Source organism: Budorcas taxicolor, chromosome 16, assembly GCF_023091745.1.
Source record: "Budorcas taxicolor isolate Tak-1 chromosome 16, Takin1.1, whole genome shotgun sequence".
In the NCBI taxonomy this organism is placed as follows: domain Eukaryota; kingdom Metazoa; phylum Chordata; class Mammalia; order Artiodactyla; family Bovidae; genus Budorcas; species Budorcas taxicolor.
In genome coordinates this window covers 71,548,638-71,572,656 of record NC_068925.1, presented here as the reverse complement: position 1 = coordinate 71,572,656, position 24,019 = coordinate 71,548,638, and the positions used below count along the sequence as shown (strand labels likewise).

Here is a 24,019-nt window from a genome sequence, read left to right as displayed (position 1 = left end):
AGCTCTCGGCCACATCTGGCGACCCAGGACCGTGCGGAGCCTTGCGAGGACCTCCGGTTCCTTCCCGCGGCGTGTCTTTCTTCTCCCTTCCGCGTCCACTCCGCAGCCTCCACGTTCCTTGTATTTCCCTCCCGTGGTTTAGGTGGGTGTGAAGCTTTGTGGCAATATCCAAGTCGCCTTGCTAGGTAATTGCAGGGCTGTACGCTGGTGTGCAATTCCCTGGTTGGGGGTGGGCTCTGTCCGCGCGCAGTGCCGAGCGGACAGTGAAGTGGGGATCCAGCAAAGCCCCACTGCCTTGGCCACGGCCCCCTCGGGGTTCCCTCTGGGTGTCCACTTACCCGTGGTGTGTGCTGTGTCTCACTGATTTCAGGCACGGCCCGTAAGCAGAGCTCCGGCCGCCGCTCCCACTTGGTGCGTCCTGCCGCAGCGAGAGGCATGGAGAAGGCCGCCCCCGCCGGGCGCTGATCCCCGCGCTGCGCCCGCGAGCACACGCCCCCTGCGCAGCCCTCCGCGTCCCCCGCCCCGGCCCCACCATGACCGGCTCCGCGGCCGACACTCACCGCCGCCCCCACCCCAAAGGCGCCAAAGGCACCCGGTCCCGGAGCAGCCACGCGCGGCCCGTGAGCCTCGCTACCAGCGGGGGCTCGGAGGAGGAGGACAAAGACGGCGGGGTGCTGTTTCACGTTAACAAGAGCGGCTTCCCCATCGACAGCCACACCTGGGAGCGCATGTGGCTGCACGTGGCCAAAGTGCACCCCAAGGGGGGAGAGATGGTGGGCGCCATCAGGAACGCCACCTTCTTGGCAAAGGTTAGTAGCTCCGAAGGAGGGGGTGGGCTGGGCAGGGATGGGACCATTTTACCTGTACGTAGCGTAGCAAATAGAGGCAATTTCCATTTTCCTGGTCCTGCTGCAAACTCCCTTCCCCGCCTAATTCTTCCCGCCAGCTCCCACCCCCTTTGCTTAATGGAGATGTTTGTCTTGGATGTCTTAGCAATGGGAGAGCAAAGGAAGAAGGCTTACTGTCCTGGGACTGTGTGGTCGACTTGTGCCAAGGTTTCTTTGAATCTGGAGCCAAATTCTCTTATTTACTTACCCTGTGTACATCCTCCTTCTGCGAAAACTGAAGCCACCAGGTAGCACCAGTGATGCCAAGAATGCATAGACTCCCTAGGCATGGCGCCCCTCTCACCCTCTTTGGAGTGTCTTGGTCCTCCCCTGTGTTCCCCTCGAAAATGATGTATTAGACTGTGAATGAATTTACAGCCAACCAGTCAGACTTCTCATCGTGAATCATTCCTAGACTTTCTGCCAAATTTTTTTTAAATGACAATGACTCTCACCTCTGAAACTTGCAAAAGAGTCAACCCTCTCTTTTCCCAGCTTATCTGGGCTCTGAGAAGAAAGAAAAAAGAGTTTTAACCATGACTTAAAAGGGACTTTCCAGTACACGTGATAAATGAATCTCACAGGATAAAGAAAGAGACTCAGGAATGAAACTCTTTCTACCTTGGAGAGAAGCCAGTGAGCCAGATGAATTTGGTGGCCAAGGATAATGTTAATAAAATGGAGGGACATGGGCAGGGGTCTCTATGTGAAACATCAGAATGCAAACTCGAGGAGGAATGACGCAGAGCCTGGGGGCTGTAGCATGGCAGATGGTTTCCTGTGCACCCTGGGGACTCTGGTATGGCTGAGAAGATTCCTGGGCAGGTCTAGGAATGCCAGACCCAAGACCTGGAAAGCCATCTGGTCGAGTCCCCAACCTGGAGCATCTGGTTACTTGAACCTCTGAGCCTGCAGGCCAGAAAGCTGTGTGTGCCCTTGGGGAAAGTGGCAGAGCCTGTCAGCTTCCTGTGGCAGTTGGTTACAGTGTTTTATTATCCTGCTGGTCAAGGAGATCTTTCATTTTGCCTAAAGAGAATCTTGCCTGCTTTCCTGTCAGCTGTAATTACCCTTGCAGAGTCCTCCTGGAGGACTCAGAACCTGAAAACAACTCTGGTACCGATGTACAGTTCTGACTTCAGAGTTGGTCCTTACTTAAGTGAGGCTTTCTCATTTAGCACCCTCAGCACTCACCCTGCTTCTAACTGTGACTTCATCCTTCTCCTGACATTGTGGGTGGTGACCCCCTTTTCTCTATAGGAATCAGAGAATGTCAGCATTGGTAGAGATTAATCCCTGTCTCTCAGCGAAAACCCTCCCTTTTTATGAAGACCTCTTGGGAATGGAGGGCTCGCTACCTCACAGGCAGCCTCCAGGCTTGGCCAGATTTTGCTTACTGGGAAACTCTTAAACTGAACAGAAGTCCGTCCCCACCCCCTCACCCCCAGTTACGTGTCATCAACAGTTCTTCTGGTCAAGAAGCAAAGGGCAGCGCCCGTGGACTTCCTATGCTACTCACAGCTCCCTTGAATGTTATGAGATGGTTCTCTTGGAGTGAGGGAAGGACTTGGAGTAAAAAATCAAGCTACCGAATCCTAGTTCTGGTTGTGCTACCTCTAGCTTTGTGACCTAGTTCACTGATTTAAAAATCTCCCGCCTTCGTTTTCTCATCTGTAAAATGGGAGCAGGTCAGGTAGGATGTGAAGTTCTTTCCACGTCTCAAATCCTGTGGGGTTATGACCCGTTCATCTTCAGGTTTCCGGTGATCTGTGCGATACCAGAGGGGCACTGGAGTATTCTGCATCTTCCTTTAATCATCTTTGTCCACAGGTAGTTCCTTTCATCTTTTCTTTTTTTATGTATCGTAGTTCCCAGATCAACTCACTTTCCTTGTCCTCTTTCTAGGACAATTGCTACCTCATCGTTCAGTCCCGGAAAGCAAGCACAATATGAAACACAATATTCTGAATGTTGTCTGAGCAGCTTAGAACATACACCACTACTTCCGGAGACCTGTACTTTGATACTTCCATTATTGTGGCTGAATTCTGGTTCTTAAAAAAGAGTGTTCTTTCTTTTCTTTTCTTTTTTTTTTAATATAGTGGCCAGCCGTATCATATTATACTTTCACAGTAACACTAAGGTCATATGAGAGCTTCTGCCAAGCCAGGACAACCCCACCCTGAACGTGGGCATCGGCTTTTTGACCCTCAATAAAGAACTTCACTTTTCTCTCCTATGTTGTATCCTGATGCTTGCTTCTCCATCCTCAGCCCCGTTGTAGCATCCCCTCTCTGCTGGTTCTGACATCCCCCAAACTCTGACCCTGCACAGGCCCTGGGATGAGAACAGCTCTTTTCTTTTTTAAAAATTTGTATTGGCATATAGTTGCTTGACAGTGTTGTGTTGTAAATCAGCTACATGTATACATGTATCCCCTTTTCAGATTTCCTTCCCATTTAGGTCACCACAGAGCATTGAGCTGAGGGAATAGCTTCGAAAACTCCCACTTCCAGGAACCTCTGATTCCAAGGCTATACCTGCACTCGGCTCAGCAGAGTTTTTCCTCTGGGGCCAAGTCCTTTTCTCTTTTAATCAAATCAGTGTCTTGCTGAGGAATTTGTACAGAAGCGGGGGTAGGCGGAGTGGTGGTAGAAAAGTTGGGGAGTTTCAGGGAGATTAACCTTTTGGTGGGCTTCCCAATTGGTTCAGCAGTAAATAACCTGCCTGCCAATGCAGGAGCTGTGGGTTCGATCCCTGAGTTGGGAAGATCCCCCGGGGAAGGAAATGGCAACATTTTCCAGTATTCTTGCCTGGGAAATCCCTTGACAGAGGAGCCTGGCAGGCTGCAGTCCACGGGGTTGCAAGAGAGTCAGACATGACTTAGTGACTAAACAACAACAACAAACATTTTTTGTTGTTTTTGACAATTGAATATGGATTGAGAAAAGAAGTGAGCAGGGTAAAGTGTCAAAGACCTAAAAGGAGGACTGAACGACACTTCCTCTGACCACAGGCATCCTGTTAGTAAGTTCCGTCCAGAGATCCAGGTGCCCCCACTGGGGAAGTGGGGACAGGTGTCACCTGCTCTGCGATCCTCCTAAATGTGTGACCGCAGGCCTCTGCCCTACTGGTTACTGGCTCTGAAGTTCCAGCTGACTAGGTGAAAGCCAGGGTTTTTTAGGGATAGTGCAAGAAAGCAGCACGAGTTAGTTGGCTGATAATCAAGGTTGGGAAGGAGAGGCAGAGAAGATGGCTGGCTCAGAAAAAAATAGCTGAGCCAACTAGGAGTCAGCACCTCCTGCTTCTTGACTGCCTGGAGCCGGACTCTCCTGGGGCAGACAAGTAGATGGATTCAGCGGGAAACATCAAGCCATTTCTTGCAGACGCCACGTATTTGTAACTCATCCTCACGTTGATCCCAAATTGGGACATAATTCACGTTTAGTGGACTGTGCTTGGCCTGAGTGAAGAAATGTGAGGGCTGTGGAGCCAGGCTTTGCTGCAGTCAGGGCTCCTCTCCTGCTGCCTGCTGGCACACACGGGCAGCTCACTTTTTCCCCTGTCCTGCATTCCAAACCATCAGTCCCCCCTTCCTGCTCAGCCTGAGGATGTGACCCCTGACCTTCAACCAGTTACCATCAGCAGATTTCTGGGGCCCAGCCTGGGCTCAAGAGTGATGTTCCGTGCTCCTCTCCAGCTTGCCAGAGAAGATTCTTCTGGCTGGAACCTGCACAGTGTATGGTACATTGCCAGGCAGGGATGGCAAAAGGCTGTGCTTTCTCTCTGTACTTTCTTGTCAAAGACTCCTGGTGCCCGGGGCTGTCGCTGCCTCCTGGCTCCTTTCCTGGCTCCCCCTTCTCGCCACATGGTGATGTATGGGGATGACACACACTGGTGTCTGTCCACATCCTTGCTCCTTGCATGCTTCTGACAGGTCATTGTGTTTGGCAAGGATGGAGTGAAAGAGCCTGTCCGAAAAAGCTGGCCTGTGGTCTGTTTCCTGCTTCTTCTTGAACAACTGTCTTCCTGTCCACTCCCCTTCCCCCACCCCCTGACTATAGGCACAGTGCCTACGGTGGTAGGAGCTCTTAGAGGGGGTGGTTTAGATTTGTGCCCTCTAGATTCAGCCTTCTTCAGTTGGGATGTGGCTTGAGAAAGTTGGATGCAGTTGGCAGGAGGGACTTGACAGGGACAGGAGAAATCTAGGTTGAAGTCTCGGGTGAATCGGGGCAGGAAAATAACAGGAGAGACTCTCAGGACCCCAGTCAAGGAGGAGGAGAAAAAGAAGTGTTCCCTGGGCTTTTCATGAAAAGGCTGTACCAGTTAATTTTCCCATCGTGCCACAGGAGAGCATCCTACCAGGACTGGGTATCCACACTTCAGGAAATCTCTCTTTATTGGAGAGGCAAAAAATGATATTCTGCAGTGGCTTTAATTTTCCATTCTTAAATTGTGCACTGGCACATTTGAAAAAATGTTTATTCACTATTTGCATTTCTTCTTTTGTGAACTGTCTTTTCATGGTCATTTTAAAAATTGTGGGAACATATAATTTACCATTTTAAGTGTACAGTTCATGTTATACTTACAATTAAGTACATGAATTACTTACATGTAAGTTCACATGTACTTACAATTAACTTCATGAATGAAGGATATTAACTCATGTAATTCACATTGTTGTACAACTGTTACCACCTTCCGTCTACAGATGTTTTTCTTCCTCGACTAAAACTTTGTACCCGTTAAACACTGAGTTCTTATTTTTCCCTCCCTCAGCCCCTGGCAACCACACCTGTATTACTACTTGTCTCTATGAGTTTGACAGCTATAGTAACCTCATATAAGAGAGATCATTCAGTATTTGTCCTTTGGTGACTGGATTATTTCACTTAGCATCATGTCTTTGAAGTTCTGGCTTATATAGCAAGTGTCAGAATGTCCCTTCCTTTTAAGGCTGCATAGTAATGTGTGGCCTGTATACTACATTGAGTTTACCCATTATCTGTTGATGGACACTCCATCTGGGCCATTTTCTTTTTTTGAAAATATAAATGTGCCTATTTTTATTGTAAGCTTACCTATATTACCTTCCTGACCATATACTTTAAGGAAACTATGTTTTTTTAATTTTTTTTTTTATTGAAGGATAGTTGTTTTACAGAATCTCTTTCTTTTTAAAAATATTCACTTATTTATTTCGGCTGCACCAGGTCTTAACTGTGGCATGTGGGATCTTCAGTCTTTTGTTGGGGTGTGCTGGCTCTTTAGTTCTGGCATGTGATATCTAATTCCCTGACCAGGGATGGAACCCGGGCCCCCTGCCTTGGGAGCACAGAGTCTTAGCCACTGGACCCCCAGGGAAGTCCCTGGGGCCGTTTTCTTTTCAGGAAAGCCCAGAGAGTTTTATTAACCTCTTCAAAGTGTGAACTCTTCATGAATTAAGGACATTAACACATGGCTCCCACTATCCACAGGGCCATGTGGACGTTTTCATTCTCTTCCTTCAGGCTGAGAAGGCGTCTCTGTGATGCTCCTGAGTTGAGCCTCCAGGGGCTCAAACTCTGCTGATTCTGTTTTCCGGTTCCTGAAAAGTGGACACCATTCAGACTCCTCACCCCCCATCTAGACCCCTGAAAACACACAGTTGATGAATTAAGATAGCACAGCTAACACTTAAAGAGCCCTGTGCGCTGAGCCCCAAGTTGCCTGCTTTTTACATTAGGTCATATAATCCTCACCGCCAGCCTGGAAGGTCTGAAGTAAATGATATTCTTTCTTATTTTATCAAGAAGGCCCTGGAGGCTTAGAGAGGTGGGGGCAGCTTGCCCAGGGTCCCTAGCAGTTAGGTGAGAAAGCAGGGACTCGTAATTACCCCGCAAGGAGCCTGCCTGGTTTGCCATCCGTCGGCCTGTGGGGGCGTGGGCGGCCGGAGGCTGACCCAGCCTGAGCCCCCCGCCAGCTGTCCCAGACGGCAGGGTGGGCTGCAGCCAGATGACCTCATCCTCTCGGCCGTCCCCAGCTGGGGTTTGGGGAATGTGGCCACGGCTCCTGCACTCGATCTCAGCGGGGCTGAGGTAAGCGGGCAGCTGTTTTGAAAAGCCTTTGGGCGCCACTGGGCTTGCTATTCTGAGGACCAGCTGCCCCCTGACTCCCACCCCCGGTATCCGGCTCTTGCGGGCTCCGTCGGGCTTGGGGGAATTGAAATCACTTGGTGGTCGGCCCCCAAAGCTGACTCAGAACCAAGTGGCTCTGGGTTCCTCAGGGCTCTGGCCAAGGGATGTCCCTCTGGGGATCCCTCAGGTGGCCGGTGACTCTGTGGGGCGTTTTGCGGCCAGCTTTTCTACTAACTCGGCACCAGCCCCGCTCTTCTGTGTCGGTGGGTGCCCGTGGCTTCGTGAACTGTGCCATTGCCCTTTTGGGTGCCTGTCCCACCTCCCGCTTTGTACTTGGCCCAGAGCTCGGAACACGGGAGGTGCAAAAGAAACAGTTGTCCGCGTCTCCCCTGCTTCCTCACTTCTGTATGAAAGCTCTGGCACTTTCTTAAACAGAATTCTGGGTGTGGGTAGATCCGTGGATGTTACTGCAAAAAAAAAAAAAAAAGAAAAAAACCAGGGACAAGCTTCCCCATGTTTGCTAGGGCAGAAACACAAGGACACGCTTCGTATTTTGACCCCTGGGGGGTTGTAGGGAGGGCCATGTAAACAAATGTTCAGATGGGAACATTTTGCTCCCAAAAATGACTCTCCATGGCAGGAATGTGATTAGAGTTGATGTGTCGTAAGCAAAATGTTTGCAGCACAGCTGTGTGAGCGTGTGCACTCCCAGTCTCACATTTTCTTTTTCTCTGAAACACACACACACACACACACACATTGCACCTTGGCTGTGAATAGGATGTGTGGCTAGTTCTTTTTTAAATAAAAGCAATGGAAGGTGTAGAAGTTCGAAGAACCTCCAGCTTCAGGCCCAGAGGCCCTGAGCCCTCCAGCTTGGATGTAGGGCCTGAGCCTGCAGAGCTGGGGGCAGAACCGGGGACCTTCGTGGGTCGAGTCTGGCTTTGGTGCCCACAGGCTGTCCAGCTCTGCCCCCAGGTCTCTTCAGCAGTGGCTTCCCCTCTCTCAGCTAAGTCCCCAGGGTGTCCCTTTCCCTGTTTTCTTCGAGAGTGGAACTAATCTGACCTGCGGCCCCTTCTGCTCCTCCCTAAGCGACGCAGGCCTCCTCTCCCTCCTGCTGGAGCTGCCAGCCCACATGGGCTGGGGGGCCCTATCCCAGCGTCTCCCCACCAGAGAGGCCAAGGTTAGGAGGAAAGTAAAGGAGAAACTGCCCCCTTTCTTCCCAGGAATGACTGGATTAGAAACACTTGCTTATTTTCACTCTTGGCCTGGTCGGCGGGGTGGCTTAGAGCTGAGTGCTGTCTCAGCTCTAAGCTCCTAAGAAGAGGCACTTACCTCCCACTTCCCTGTCCTGGGCGCTTTTGCTCCCTTCTCTTCCTGGCGGAGGGTAAGACCTTCAGACACTCAGTGTTGACCTAGAGGCAGATTAGGAAGTGCAGGGGAGACTGGCTGCCAGGAGGGGTCAAATGGTAAGATGGCTCCTGAGTTGGAAGGGGTGCCCTTCCCTGGGAAGAGTTGAGACAAGAGGGGCATCTTTACGAGTCTGCTCGGGGCTGGACCCAGGGAAGGGGCACCACGGGCAGTGCAGGGGGTGGTGCGGAGGAGAAACGCTAGGTGCAGCGCCATGTTGCTTCCCTTCAGGGCACCATCATCTTGTATTCAGAGGTGCCCTGGAGAAGAACGCAGGTTACCCCAGCCACGCAGAAAAGTGTCGTTGTGCAATCGAAGTGTGATGATTAATGGAGCACCTTGAAACATCCCAGCCTGGGAGGGGAGGGCGGGACACTACAGGGCATGGTCCTTGGCCTCAAGAAGAGCAGAGGCTCCTGTGGGGAGACAGGCCGTGTTCATGCAACACACAGAGAACCGTAGGGAGCCCTTGCGACAACCCAGGGCGGGCTGTGTGCCAAGGGGACACAGAGGACGTCGGCAGGGGACTGACTGGTCTGGGGAGACCTTATCCTGGAGGCACCAGCTGAATGGGTGCCCGGGGCAGAGTGGCCAGCTGAGCTTGGGAGCAGCTCTGTGGTGGTCCTGACCCTTGGTCCACCGTGAGGCACTGGGCCCCACAGCATGTCCTTGATACGATCATCTCTCTCTACTTCTCTGCAGCCTTCAGTACCCCAGGTTCCAAACTATAGGCTGTCAATGACGATCCCAGACTGGCTGCAGGCGATCCAGAACTACATGAAGACACTACAGTATCCTTCCGACCGGGGTCAGAGGAGAAGACCCAGCCAAGGGGCTGGGCATGGTGATCGCAAGTCTGATGGCCTGTCTGTTTGCAGATGGTCAGCAAATGCGGTGTGAGGTTGATGAGGCCGGGGATGGAGGGACGCCGTGATGTGAGAGTCTAGGAGTGACACTGTGATGCTCAGAGCCTCTCCCTTTAAGCAGGGTGTGGGCCAGCCGGCAAGGGGTGGCCAGCCAGTGGCAGGCAGTGCCCGCCCCTGCTCCTTTCTCTCTCCCTCCTCCCTCTCAGTCATCCTCGGCTCCTTCCATCTCTCCTCCTGTGCCAGCTTCCTTTTCTCTCTTCCCTCTAGTCTTCTGCTTCCTTTTCTTTCCTCTCTCTTTTCGGCCTGATCCTGACCACGCGTCATCAGCAAGAAGCCCATCCGGTGCTGCCTTTCACGCCTGGTGCTCTTGCTCTGCTTTGCACGAGTGAGTGAGGCTCTAGGCTGGGGTCCCCTCTACTTTGTGGGAGTTTGAAGAAGAGCCAAGGAGCCTTGTGGTTCCCGGCTGGGTGCAGACCAGGCAGCCGTGGCTCTCTTTTCTTCTCTGACCTAAGGAGTGTCTGCAGTCAGGATTAGATCAGTTCTGAGCACCTGCGTGAGCTACGGTGTAAGAACCAAGGGGGCAGGGTGAGATGGTCCCCTTGCCGTGGCTGGTGCTTTATCCAGGATAGGGGTCAGACGGGAGCCGGGCTGAGAGCGATGTCAGTGAGCGGGAGGGGCTGTCTGCCCGAGTGAGTCAGGGAGCATCTTGGCTCAGCCAGCGTCGGGCTCCCTGCTGCCATCCTGGCCCCCAGCACATGGTCCATGAGGTCAGGCCAGAGAGCTTAGCAGAGACGATTTCATGGGGCCCTGCACACATGTCCCACCTGCCCCGGAAGAGGCCTCCCCTCTCTGCTACGGGCAAGAAGCTTTCCTGTGGACTTGTGTGTTTGCCCTGAAGGGAAGGGTGCTAGCAGATGAGAATGGCCCCTTGTTTGGGTGACCCCTCTCAGTCCCCTCACAGACTGTGAACTCCTTGCGTGGTATTTTCCCAGTAGAATCCTAAAGTAATATTAGGGATAGAAGATAGCACCAGCCTCCAAGGCGACAGCCCAAGCCCAGGGAAGGCTGTCTGATTCAGTGCTGATCACCGAACTGGGAACTCGCGTGGGGAGCTCCCTGTGACCCAGAAGCATAAACTCTTGCCCGAGTCAACCTGGAACCCCAAGAGCTGAGCCTTCCTGGATGTGACTGACTCCTCACAGACCATTCCAGAAGGTGATGGAAATTAGAACTTAGAATTGCCCACCCCACTTCTACTTGGGGCTTCCCTGACAGGTAAAGAAGCTGCCTGTGATGCAGGAGACACAGGACGCTTGGATTTGATCCCTGAGTCGGGAAGGTCCCCCGGAGGAGGAAATGGCAACCCACTCCAGTATTCTTGCCTGGGAAATCCCATGGACAGAGGAGCCTGGTGGGCCACAGTCCTTAGGGTCACAAAGAGTCGGACACAACTGAGCCGCTAAGCAGGTCCCTTCTACTTAGGACAGGGTCTTCACAAGGATCGTCTGGCTGGAGATTAAAGAGGATAAGCCTGGGGAGAAATGCATTTTGCGGGCATGTTTACATGTGCTTTTCATATAACTGCTCTTTCTCCCATAAACCCTGCGGCACACTCTCAGTCCTGAAGGATTTGCTTTTTCATTTTTCTCTTCGCTGACCCGTTGTGATGGTCACTGACCTGGATCAGTGACTGCAGAGAGGGCCAGAGAAGCGAAAACATGCCCCATGCTGCCAGGACCAGGTTCCGAGTCACCTGACCGTTGGAGCGTCTTCTCGGTTCTACCCTCTGACCAGCCTTTTATTTTGCAGTTCCACGGGCCTTCCTAGTCCTTTGTCCTGGAGGCAAGGACTGGTGCTAGGGTAAGGGGACCGCTTGGGGCCAGCCCTGACTGTGCAGGTTCTCAGCTGGGGATGCAAAAGGGTGAATCCTGCCTTCCCTTCTGTCAGCCTCACAGCCTTGGCCAACAGGAGTGCTGGCCTCGCACAGGATTCTGGGAAGTGAAGTCTCCAGTCCTGAGCTCTGTTGTGTGGGGTGCAGCCTTCTGAGGGTGAAGGTGAGGTCTCTCTCTCTCTGAAGTCAGCTGTTTACTGGAAGTTCTCCTCCCCAGCCCACTTTCAGGGCTAACTGTAAGGGACTAAGAAAGGATGGTCAGGTAATTTTTTCTTAATTATTATTTTATTATAGGTTTGTCTCACTCTATGCACTAGATGTATAAACTAGCTATAAACTCGGGGGGAAATCTGGGCATATAAATAGAACTTTTGCCAATTGCATTCTACTTTTACATTCTTCCCTGGTGGCTAAAGAAAGGTAAAGAAAGTGAAAAAGTGAAAGTCGCTCAGTCATGTCCAGCTCTTTGCGACCCCATGAACTTTATAGTCCATGGGATTCTCCAGGCCAGAATGCTGGAGTGGGTTGCTGTTCCCTTCTCCAGGGGATCTTCCCAACCCAGGGATCGAACCTGGGTCTCCTTCCGGGTCTCATGCAGGAGAATGAACCACCGCCTGAACCACCAGGGAAGCCCAGAAGGTAAAGAATCTGCCCGCAGTGCAGGAGACCCGGGTTGATCCTTGGGTCAGGAAGATCCCCTGGAGAAGGGAACAGCAAACCGCTCCAGTATTCTGGCCTGGAGAATTCCATGAACAGAGGAGTCTGGCAGGTTACAGTCCATGGGGTCGCAAAGAGTTGGACACAGCTAAGTGACTAACACTTTAAATATAACAGGAATCTCACTGTTTGAATGAAATCTTTGGTAAAGTGAAAAACTATTTCACAATGAGACTGCGGAGCCCTTTATCTTCCTATTACCTCCAGGGTTTTGTATATTTTATTTTTAAAAGCTGAGTGGGCCTTTATTGTTACGGATTATTCTTATGGCTCATGCTGGTGATTTCCCAACAGCTGAGTCTCTTAAAATCATCCCCTGGCACCCCCCAAACCTCCAAGCCATCAGTCCCAGATGGGGTGACTGAATAACATCCAGGGCCTGAAATCTGAATCGCCAGAGGTGGAGCCCAGAACCTGCTTATCACAGACTCTCTAGGAGGTTGTTAAACACGCTCGTGTCCTAGGGGCCAAGTGCGTCTTTGCCAAGACAGGAATCCCAGCCCTTCTTGGGAGGGTGTGCAATGCCTTGAGGTGATCATTGCCTCCCTCTGCAGCTGCCTGTACCATTGTAGGGGCACGCATCTAACCTCATACTCCACTCCTGGGCTACAGGTTCAGGCTTCACTGGCACTTTCCTAATATGCACTTTTTCTGTAGGATTTTGTTGGAGGCAAAAAAAAAAGAAGAAACAGAAAGTAACTTTTCTTTAGGTTCAGAAAAAGTCAAGATCCAGTGTCAAGAAAACCTGCTATCAGAGAATCTCCCGTCCCCTTCAGAATGAGCTGATGTGGGCTTCCAGGTCTCTGAAACCTTGTGGGCAACCAGCTAAACCCCTGTTGGGTAGTGGTGTCAGTCTCCTCAGATTTAATAATCCATGCCAAGGGTCAGTCAGACGGGACATGGAAGAGATGTCTCCGCAGTAAACTCTGCTGCAGTCAGTATGCTCTTGAGAAACTCTACTGCCTTCCATGTATCACCCTTCCGTCCTTCCGTCCATCTAGCCAGCCATCAACCTACCCTTCTGTCTGCAGCCAGCCTTTCATTCATCCATCCACCTATGCTGTCTTCTGGTTTTAGTATTTATTTTATGATTTATTTGGCTGTGCCTGGTCTTAGTTTTGGCCACAGGATCTTTGGCTGTGGCATGTTGGATCTAAGAATATCCAGGAAAGTCCCATCTAACCACTCTTCTGTCAACCCCATTCTTCTTTCCTTCCTTGCATCCACCCACTTATCCATCCATCCGTCCACCCAGCTATTCACTTATTCCTCATATTTAATAATTTTTGCTAACTGGAATATGTTGGACTTGCGCCATGCTTCAGGGTGATACAAAGATGGCAGAGAAACAGTCCCAGCTCTCAAAGAGATTGTAGTTTAGTAGGTGAATTAAGACATGCAGTCAACAAAACAAAATACAGAGCATACTGAAAAGAGCTAGTCTGAAGTTCCAGGGTGCTCTGGGGCCTCCAGGGCAGGTCAGTGAGGAGGAAGACGCTGTTGGTGATATTCTGGCTACTGGACACCTGGAAACCCCTGACTCTCTCATCCCTCTGAGAAATCAAGCATAGTTTCTTCTGTTGGATGACTGGGGCCTTTGGAGTTTTCTGTCACTTTCCCTTTACGTGCTTCACACAGATACAATCATACAGGGACCCAGTTCTTTGAAATTAGGAAGATGAGACCGCTGAGTGGGTAAGTGGTGCATGGTCTATGGACCAGGAGACTGTGCTTCTGTCTAAGAGCTGTCATCTTTCTCTCCTACTCTTGGTCCTTTATCCCAGTGCTCAAACATTCTGGTCCGTAAGGGGTGAGGGTGGGGCTGCCCCAGGACCAGGGTGGAGGTGAGACTAAGTTGAGCCACTCTGGACAGCCAAGCTCAGTGGTGGAGACTAACCCAGGGATGGGGGAGGTGTTTGAAATTTGTTTTCTGTGGCCTTTTTCACTTGCTCCCTTGTAACATCCCTTGTGCTGGGTTAGTAGGAGGGTACTGTGGATAAGGGGCACTAACCTCACAAAGGGTTTCCCAGGTGGCACTGGTGGTAGAGAATCCACCTACCAATGCAGGAGACCCGGGTTCGATCCCTGGTTTGGGAAGAGCCCCTGAAAGAGGGCATGGCAACCCACTCCAGTGTTCTTGCCCGCAGAATCCCCATGGACAGAGAGAGGAGCCGGGTGGGTTACAGTCCATGGGATCGCAAAGAGTCGAACATGACTGAAGTGACTTAGCATGCATGCATGCAACCTCCCAAAACTACCTCTTGGAGAGGGGAGTGGAGAATTTCGGAATTTTGGTTCTGCCAAGTACTTTGCCAGCCTCCTGCAAGGCCAGTTCTCCCCTTTTCCTCCGTATTCCTGCATGCTGGGCCTAGCGTGGAGACTTGTGGGTTGACACACAGACCAACTGCATGATTAAAAGAACCTGAGATCCTTCCTTGTGCTCTACCCTACAGGTTAATGGAAACAGCTAAAGAAATGACTCGGGAGTCCCTGCCTATCAAATGCCTTGAAGCTGTCATCCTGGGCATGTATCCTTTAAGGAATGTGAGTTTAAATGTGCTCTGTAGATGGTAGCATCACTCTGGGCTGGTTGTGCCTTTCGCATCCTAGGTCCTCAGAGATGATGCTGGTCATCTGCGTGGAGGAAATTGTCAAGTTCCGCTGGTGCTTCTCTTGAACTTTCACCATCTGGACTTGAACCAAATCAGAGCTTGGCTGCTCGGCCATCTTCAGTGTAACCTGTGAGCTGAAGCCTGCTTCGAGACCGGCTCCCAGGCCAGACCGCATTCGTCACGAGGAAAAGTCTAGCTTCGGGGGTACTAGTGAGAGCGTGTGTGTCATTATTTTTTTGTGTTTACCTGGCATTGCAACAGGAAGGACACGCCCATGGGATTACTCAGACCCACCTGCAGGAAGAATTAGTGGACTGTGGAGGGGCAGTCCATGCAGTGTAGTGTCCGGACCCTACAGGACATAAGGCTGAAACCAGGGTCTGGACTCTTCACACTTCCCATTCCATTTTCCACTAGGTTATTCTACAGTCCAGAATAACCACGATGACTCTTGACTTCTTAGTGGTGGCGGCAGTAGAACCTGATCTGGTAGAAAAGCAGAGGAAGTCCCCATCCTGGGACGGACGGCTTGGGTGAACCGACCAAGGGAATGCAGCCAGGCGTGAGCTCGAGAGGTGGCCCCAGGTCAGGACAGTAGGTCCTTGAGTGCTGTGCTGAGAAGGGTGACTTTTTCCAAAGACAGTGAGCAGCCCCGCCGAAATCTCTGGAGTAGAGACAGGGCACGATGAGCGTGCACTCTGGAGAGACAGTTCTTGGGGTGGACGGAAGGGCAGCTGGGGAAGGCGAGACTGCATCTGCGCAGCCAGTGAGGAGCCGTTCCCTGAGGGGGATGGCGGTGCTTGAGCCATGGCCTTGGCCATGGGGATGGCTTTGAGGGGACAGTTTCAGAAGATCTCAGGGACCGAGAATTAGCTGGTATTGATGCAGAAGCAAGTCCATGAGTACAGATTTCTGGATCAGTTGACCATCTGTGGAAGATGGGTGGGAGGAAGATGAGAGACTCGAGCGCAGACCTGAATTCAGACGTAGCCGTGAAGGTCGAGGAGGGGAGTTGGACGTGTCTTCAGCCCCATGCGGGGACTCATATGTGCAGAGCTAGAGAGAGGCCATGACTCTGCATTTCTGGTTTGGCACATTGAGTGATCAGATAGTAATGCCCCTGTCCACAGGGAGGACTGACAGGAGGGTCAGAGTTACGGGGAGGTGAGTTCCGATCTGGTCGTGTTGAATTTGAGGTGCCTGTGGGCTGTCGGGTCGTGTATTAGACTGTGGCGCTCAGGAGGAGGGTCCTCGCTGGAAATAGAAACTTGCAGGTGGGCGTTCGGGGTGGCCGTGGTTTCAGGGATGACACCCAGGGTTTTCTGCTCTAGTTGGACACAAGGAGCCTGTGACAGAACCTGAGGAGGGCGGTTAAGAGAAGTGCAAAGGAAACCAGGAGAGAGAGGAGACTCGGAAGTCACGGGAGGCTTCGGACTGGGGACGGTAGGCTGGGTCTGGTCCGTTTTACGGGCCCCCGAACATCTTCATGGGGAAGGGAACTTTGCCCCTCTCGTCTGCAGACCGCTGTCTGGCCGGATCTGAAACTCGACTGTCCACAGGTGCCCAGGCTCGCCCCTGAAGAATGGGAACTTGAGTCTCGTGGAGGCCCTTGGCCACCCCTCCCAGTCATACCTCCCCGTTGCTCCCCACTAGGGAGATGGACGTGTCTGGGAGCCCAGCAGGAAGGCAGGGGTGGGAGGCGGGGAACAGCAGATGGCTCCAGGCCCCACCCTTTGGAGGCAGGAGTCCACACAGCTGTTGGGCAGAGCCTCCTGTAAGTTTAATGGGCGAACAGTTGTCGGGGAGTTGATGGTGGTGGGTGAAGGAGCCCCTCGCTGTGGGTGCCAGCTGCCTCCAGACCCTCTGCTGGTGGGGGTCGCGGGGCCCGTGGACAGAGGTCATCTGGCGTCACACGACAGTCCTGTACGCGGTAGTCTTGTCGCCGTGAAATTGCATCAGTCCAAGTGGAAATTAGCTTAGGTTCCTGGAGTTGCTTAAAACCCTTGGGGCTGGGGGGCTGTACCTGTGGCCAGCCCCTGCGCCTGTCCGGATCAGAGGCAGCCTGCTCTGTCTCTCTTTTGTTCTTACCGATGTGTCATTTTGGAGAAGTGGAGGGAGGATGGAGAAATACTGCCGAACTCAGGGAAATTTGACTCCCGCATAGACAAGAGACACAGAGCTGGATTCTAAAAGCGACGGCTTCTTTGTCTTTGCTCCGTCAGCGTCCCTGTGGCCTGCTTTCCTCCCGGGCACAGCCAAGGGCCAACTCGGGTCATCCGTCTGCCTCCCACAGGTCCTTCGCAGGTCCTGGGGGACGAGGGGTGCGTTGACGACTCTGAAATAGGTCGACTCGGCTGCTTCTTGGAACCCTGTGTCCGTCATCTTGTCCTTATTTTCCTCCTGTTTGACGTGAGCGTGGAGTTCAGGATTCATTCGTGATGGGCCACTTCTTTTGATCTTGGTTTTGTGATCGTGCTGGAGACAGCGAGCCTTGGGGGTCATGGCACTTCTTTGGGGGGGGCCCATTGGCCCTGCTGGGGCTTAATCCTGGGGCTCAAGTGTAGGGTTTCTCCGGTAACAGCTGTATTATCAGAGGCGGCGGGGGGGTGGGGTGGGCATCGCCCCAGCAGGCTGGGTGCTGGGCCGAACCTCCCTAGGCTGGGGGCACTGCTGCTCTTTTCCCAAGAAAAGCTCAGGCTACTTCCCAGTCCTCATCCAAACCTTCTAGTCCCCTCCCTCTCGGTTCACAGAGACTCCAGGTCCCATTGATTGCTGGAGTGATGGAGCAGTTCTGAATGAGTGATGACTCGTCACAGGATGGGCTGGCTAGTGGTCCCTCCAGTCACTCCCCACTCTCTCTTCTCCCCTTGACTGACTGCTTGTCCCGTAGGAATCCTGGTGTGGTCACACCGAGGCCTCTTCTCTGCTCTCCCTGAGGTGGCTGGGATTCCTCTCTCTCAGCACGGATTGCACTGGGGTGGGTTTTTTCAGTTTTACTGAGATAACATTGACTTAGAGCACTGTGTAAGTTTAAAATGTACACCGTAATGACTTGACATATATATTGCAAACGCAGGGTTTCTAAGAATTGTAGTGACATATTCGCAACTTCAGTTCAGTCACTCAGTCGTGTCTGATTCTTTGCCACCTCATAGACTGCAGCAGGCCAGGCTTCCCTGTCCATCACCAACTCCCGGAGCTTGCTCAAGCTCATGTTCATCGAGTCGGTGATGCCATCCAGCCACCTCATCCTCTGTTGTCCCCTTCTCCTCCTGAGCTCAGTCTTTCCCAGCATCAGGGTCTTTTCTAATGTGTCAGCTCTTCCCATCAGGTGGCCAAAGTATTGGAGCTTCAGCTTCAGCATCAGTCCTTCCAGTGAATATTCAGGGGCTGGAACAAGGGCACTCCTCAGTTAAGTCAGTGTAACAAACACTACTTCCTATGCCAGAGCCAGCTCTATCCCCTGTGCAGTCCTTTTTTTTTTTTTTTTAAATTACTTTTATTTGAAAATTTTTAATATAAATTAAAAGCTAATAATTTAATATAAATTTAAAGGCTACTTTCCATTTACAGTCACTACAAAATATTGTCTCCCTTCCCAGTGCCGTATAGTACACTCTTGAGCCGGTCTTACACCCAACAGCTTGTTCCTCCCCACTTCCCATCCCCATGTTGCCCCTTCCCCCTGCTGGTACCTACTAGTTTCTTTTCTGCACCTGTGAGTCTTGCTTCTTTTTTGCTATGCTTACTGGTATGTTGTGGTTTTTGGATTCCACACGTAGGTGAAATCCAGTGTTTGTCTTTCTCTGTCGAATGCATTCCCTTTAAGCATAAGGAGATGTATCCTCACAACGTAAGGTTCATCCTTTCAGCAAGCATTAACCAGACATTTCTGTGTGCTCAGCCTGTGGGAGGCCCAGGATGCCAAGTACAACTCCTGCCCTTGTAAGATACGAACACTTACACACAGTGCTGGGCGAATAAGCGCCAGGGGCTCTGGGAGCTCTTGGCAGGGGATGCAGGGGATTTCATCCACACCCAGGAAGGTCAGGGAAGGTATCACAACCAGGAAGTGAGGCTCTTCCAGTCGGGGTGTGGCCTGTGTAAAAGCGAGAAAGTCCGTAGCATCCTTAGCACTCATGATTCTTGGGAGACCCCAAAGATCTCTGCCAGGTTTAAATCCCTGACCTGCAAGAAGCCAAAAAAAGAAGTTATACTAAAATAGGGACCTGAGGTCGTGTACAGTGGGTATAGTGGTTTATTTTTGCACGTTTCATAGGTCGCTTTGGTCTCATAGCTTTGTAATGTGTGTGTGTGTTGTTCAGTCACTAAGTCATGTCTGACCTTGTGACGCCATGGACTGTAGCCCACCAGGCTCCTCTGTCCTCCACTGTCTCCCAGAGTTTGCTCAAATTCATGTCCGTTGAGTTGGTGATACTATAATCATCTCATCCTCTGCTCCCCCCTTCTCCTTTTGCATTTAATCTTTCCCAGCATCAGAGTCTTTTCCGATGAGTCAGATGTAATCTAAAGGTCATTTAAGATTTTCAGTTATATTTGACTTCATATTCTGGGGGAACACATGTGCTGAGGGCAGTGGGCATAGATCTGTGGACTCTTTATGGTCTTGGGGTGTATTCTGCAAAAATGTCATGGGTCGGGAATTCCCCGGCGGTCCAGGGGTTAGGATTCTGCGCTTTCGCTGCCAAGGGTGCTGGTTCAATTCCTGGTTGGGGAACTAAGATCCTGCAAGCTGTGCAGCCACGAAAAAAAAAAAAGCTTTCACAGATCAGCTGTAGGTCAGTGTGTGGGAGAGATGAGACGGTACAGCGGATGGTGAGCAGGGGCTGAATCATGGCAGACTTTGCGGAGGGATTTGGACTAAGTCCTGGAGAAGGTGAGAGACACTGAAAACTTCAGTAAAAGAAGGACATGTGCTGCATTTTGGCTTCAATAGGTCATTCTGGCCACCATGTAGAAAGTGAATTGGAGCAGAGATAAGAAACAGTGAAGACAAGTTCCCAGAGAGTAGAGAACTGTACCCACTAACCAAATATTAACACTTAGCATGCACAAGCCAGCTTCCTAGGTGGCACCACTGGTAAAGAACCCGCCTGCCAGTGCAGGTAGCTGTAACAGACACGAGTTTGATCCCTGGGTCAGGAAGATCCCCTGGAGGAGGGCATGGCAACCCACTCCAGTATTCTTGCCTGGAGAATCCCATGGACAGAGGAGCCAGGCAGGCTACGGTCCATGGGGTGGGTGGCAAAGAGTCGGACACGACTGAAGTGACTTAGCGTGCACGCGTGCACCATGTTAAGAGCCTGGCTTGTTACTTACTTTAGCAAAGGCCTGGTGACACCAGCAGTTTTCAGCAGAGAGTATCTGGATTTTTAGTGTCTCTCTTCAGAAGAGCTGGATCTGTGAGGCACCATAGCCACACCAGGACTGTCCAGAGACTTGGATATAGACCTGAGGATGTGGTGCCTCTTGTCCAGCGTTGCAGCGTTTGGAGTCTGTGGGGCAGTTACTTGAAGCTGTACGCTGTGGAGTTGCTGAGCCCAAACTGAGTTAATAGAGACTGGATGGCTCGATCCCAGTGAGCCAGTCCGTGGAGAGGGCTGAGCTCTGTCCCAGGTGGTCTGGGGACTGAGGGGAGCCCGGGGGTTGGGTGTTGCAGGCAGCTCTCCGGTGGTACCCACGGCTGCTGGCATGGGTGTGCCAGGGCCAGTGAGAGGAGCAGGCGAGGTGCGGGTATGACGTGTCCTGACACCATCCTGTCCCTTCCGTTTCCATCAGTTGCTCTGGGTCTTTTCCGTCTCCACTGCCTTGCCTTGATTCTGGTCATCATTTCTCCCCGCACCGTATCGGAGGCCTTTGATTCCTGGTCTGCCCCACATACCCGAGTCAGAATTAATGACTGAGACATCATTCCAGTGGCATAAACCGACTTTTAATAGCTCGTCATCACCTGTAGAGCACCAAGTAAAGAAAAAGTACCTTGTGGTGGTTGTGCCTGTATTTATTTAATTGCTAAGGAAGAAAAGAACTCTTCACTCTTTGTCCCATAAAATTTGGTTTGGTGTGCAGCAGACAGCAGGTATCTCAAAGATAGTGAGTAAATCCTTTATAAGAGGATTGATCTGGAAAGATGAGGTCTGGGTCTGCTCAGAGGCAGAGGAGTGGATCCCCTGGCCGTGTGGGAGTGCAAGTTCTGGTATCTTCAAGGCCTCTTTTCTCTTCCTTGACTCAGATTGTCTTAAGATACTTAACGAACGGACAGCCTTCCATCGAGCGATTCCCCATCAGCTTTAAAACCTACTTCTCAGGAAACTACTTTCACCACGTTGTGCTGGGGATTTATTGCAACGGCCGCTATGGCTCGCTGGGCATGAGCCGAAGGGCTGAGCTGATGGACAAGCCATTGACCTTTCGGACTCTGAGTGACCTCATCTTTGACTTTGAAGACTCCTACAAGAAGTATCTTCACACAGTCAAGAAGGTCAAGATCGGACTGTATGTCCCCCACGAGCCTCATAGCTTCCAGCCCATTGAGTGGAAGCAGCTGGTCCTCAATGTCTCAAAAATGTTGAGGGCTGACATAAGGAAGGAGCTGGAGAAATACGCCAGGGACATGAGGATGAAGGTCAGTGCAGGGGAGGCAGATAAGGGATGCAAGACCCTTCTTTCATTTTTCCTCTCTCTTTCTCTCTGTCTCTCTCTCTTGCCACGTGCCCTGTGTTTCTGAGATGGCCAACAGTTTCTCGAGGTTATCTTGCTTAGTAGCCACCCTTTTAAATAATTTTGGGGACTTCCATGACAGTCCAGTGGTTAAGAATTCAAGCTTCCACTGCAGAGAGCACAAGTTCAATTCCTGGTCAGGGAACTAAAATCCCACATGCCACGTGGTGTGGCCAAAAAAATATAATAATAATAAATTTGTAAAGGATTTTGTAAGGCAGTTGCAGGGAAAGAGAGCGAGCCCAGCAGTTAGGTAAAAAAAAAAAGGAAATTTATTAGAGGGAACAGAGAGGGTGACTGGCTTTTAAGGAGAACCAGCATTCTCCCTTTCTGATGGAGTCCTTCTTATACCCCACCAATGAAAAATTCTCTGAAGGGGTGGTCGCATAGCCAGAGGTCTGGAATCTGGTGGTCTTGCAGCTTGGAGAAGATAGGCACCCGTGAGATAACAGGATGCCATTTGGGCAATTTGGTCTCACAGATCACTGTGATTTATTATTTGTTTGCCAGGTCGACATAACGAGCCATCTTATCAATGAGACCCCATGTGGGCCCTATCAGATTTGATTTTTGACATGGACAATTTAAGTTTCTTTGCAGTTACTACTTTAAAAACCAGAGCTAAAGTCCATGTGGGTGTTGCAGCTGAAGCAAAGTCTTGGCCTGTAGTTCCTTCTGTGAGTTCATCGAAACTGTTCATCACTGTATACTAAGGCTCCAGTTTTGTTCTGTTTTGTCCTAGTAATAAGAGCGGGCAATCATCTCAGTTTCCCTGAGACTGAGGGCTTTTCAAGGACATGAGATTTGGAGCATTTAAAGCCAAGAAAGGAACTTCCCTGGTGGTTCAGGGGCTAAGAATCTGCCTGCCAGTGCAGGAAACATGGGTTCAATTCCTGGTCTGGGAAGATTCCAAGTCTGTGCCCCACAGCTACTGAGCCTCAGCTCTAGAGCCCGAGAGCCTCCACTGCCGAGACCCGGGCGCCCTAGAGCCGGAGCTCTGCAGCACGAGAAGCCCCTGCACGGAGAAGCCCACACACTGCGACTGGAAGGTGGCAACTTCCCTGCTTGCTCCAGCTAGAGAAAGCCAGCACGTAGCACAAATAAATGGATAAATAATGAAATGATTTAAAAAAAATTAGAAAAGCCAAGGAAGTCGCAGGCAAACCAGGATGAGTGGGTCACCCTGCTGCATAATTTATCAGATTATACCGAGTCATGTTTTATCTCGGGTTTGCTTTGTGAGTTGCAAAGCCCTTGGCATAAAATTCTGACCTGGTGTCACAATAGCAAACAAAGGAGCAGACGTCCTGCTGTAGTTTCATAAGCGCCCGCGTCACTGCCGAGGGGACAGGATGCCTGCTTGTCCTTGCCCCTCAGGGCCTTGTGGAGTCACTGAGGGCTGTGTCTACACCGAGGCCCACAGGAGAAAGTGATGATGCCGAATTTAGGCTTGGTTGTGGTTAGCACCTGAGGACTCATCATCTTCTCTTGGTAGCACTTGCAAGAATGGAGATTTCTTTTTGTTTCCTAGCCACACCATGAGCATGTGGGATCTTAGCTCCCTGACCAGGGATCAAACCTGGGCCCACTGCAGTGAACGTGTGGGGTTCTGACCACTGGACCACCCGGGAATTCCCTGGAATGGAGATTCTTGATCCTTTGAACCCACTCTGTGCATGCATGTGGACTTCCTGGGTGGTACTAGCGACTAAGAACCTGCCTGCCAATGCAGGAGATGTCAGATGCAAGAGAAGAGGGTTCGATCCCTGGAGGAGGGCACAGCAACCCACTGCAGTATTCTTGCCTGGAGAATCCCATGGACAGAGGAACCTGGTGGCCTACCATCCATAGGGTCGCAAAGAATCGGACACGACTGAAGCGACTTAGCACGCATGCACATGTGTGTGGGGTGGAAGGATCCAGGGAAGAACAAACTGGCTTCTGGGGCAACATGGATGGGACTTTGTATTCACAAGAGGGAAATTTACTGAGCAACCAAACAGCCCCAGGAGGCTGAGGCACTGGGCTGTCTGATACGGGGGAAGGGGCACAGGGTCATCCTGTCATCCTCTGAGCAGTGGCCCCTCTGCTTCTTGTGGTGACTTCGTGACACCAGGTCAGAATTTTATGCCCCAGGGCTTTGCAACTCACAAAGCAAACCCAGGATAAAACGTGACTCCGTGTAATCTGATAAATTATACAGCAGGGTGACCCACTCATCCTGGTTTGCCCAAGACTTTCTTGGCTTTTCTTTTTCTTTTTTTGACTTTTTAAATAATTTCATTATTTATTTCTTTATTTTTGGTTGTGCTGGGTCTTTGTTGCTTCACTCCAGCTTTCTCTAGCTGCAGCAAGGTGCCTCATGAGAGAGGCACCTGGGTGGCTCAGACCTCCTCTCAGAAGTCTTCCAGCCCAGGGCCTTGGGCAGCATGGGATGACGAGTGGGCAGGGCTGGGATGCTGGGCTTTAGGAAGGCACGGGGAGGGTCCCTGGGGAGCCAGCGCGGTGACTCCTCCTATCTCCTCCAGATCCTGAAACCTGCAAGTGCCCACTCTCCAACCCAAGTGAGAAGCCGGGGGAAATCCTTGTCCCCCCGCAGGAGGCAGGCAAGCCCCCCGAGACGGCTCGGCAGGCGAGACAAGTCGTGAGTAGTACCCTCCCCTCCCCACCGCCACTCCCCACCTCAAGGCCCAGCACATACACTCGTGGGGTTGTCCTGGGCTTGGCATTCGAACCAAATGGTGATCTCCAAGAGATGGGCCTCTTGCATGGGGGACAT

The 24,019-nt window shown here is 51.4% G+C and overlaps 1 protein-coding gene across 1 annotated transcript in view; it reads left to right on the top strand.

The window, feature by feature from the left end:
• Nucleotides 1-533: 533 nt before the first annotated feature.
• The window catches only part of VASH2 (vasohibin 2), a 36,824-nt gene continuing 13,338 nt past the window's right edge, over nucleotides 534-24,019 (top strand). Inside the window, exons 1-6 of the mRNA XM_052653974.1 lie at nucleotides 534-809; nucleotides 9,116-9,204; nucleotides 13,526-13,582; nucleotides 14,341-14,415; nucleotides 20,764-21,145; nucleotides 23,769-23,884. Coding sequence (XP_052509934.1) covers nucleotides 534-809; nucleotides 9,116-9,204; nucleotides 13,526-13,582; nucleotides 14,341-14,415; nucleotides 20,764-21,145; nucleotides 23,769-23,884 — 995 coding nt within the window. The remainder of the gene's footprint in view (nucleotides 810-9,115; nucleotides 9,205-13,525; nucleotides 13,583-14,340; nucleotides 14,416-20,763; nucleotides 21,146-23,768; nucleotides 23,885-24,019) is intronic.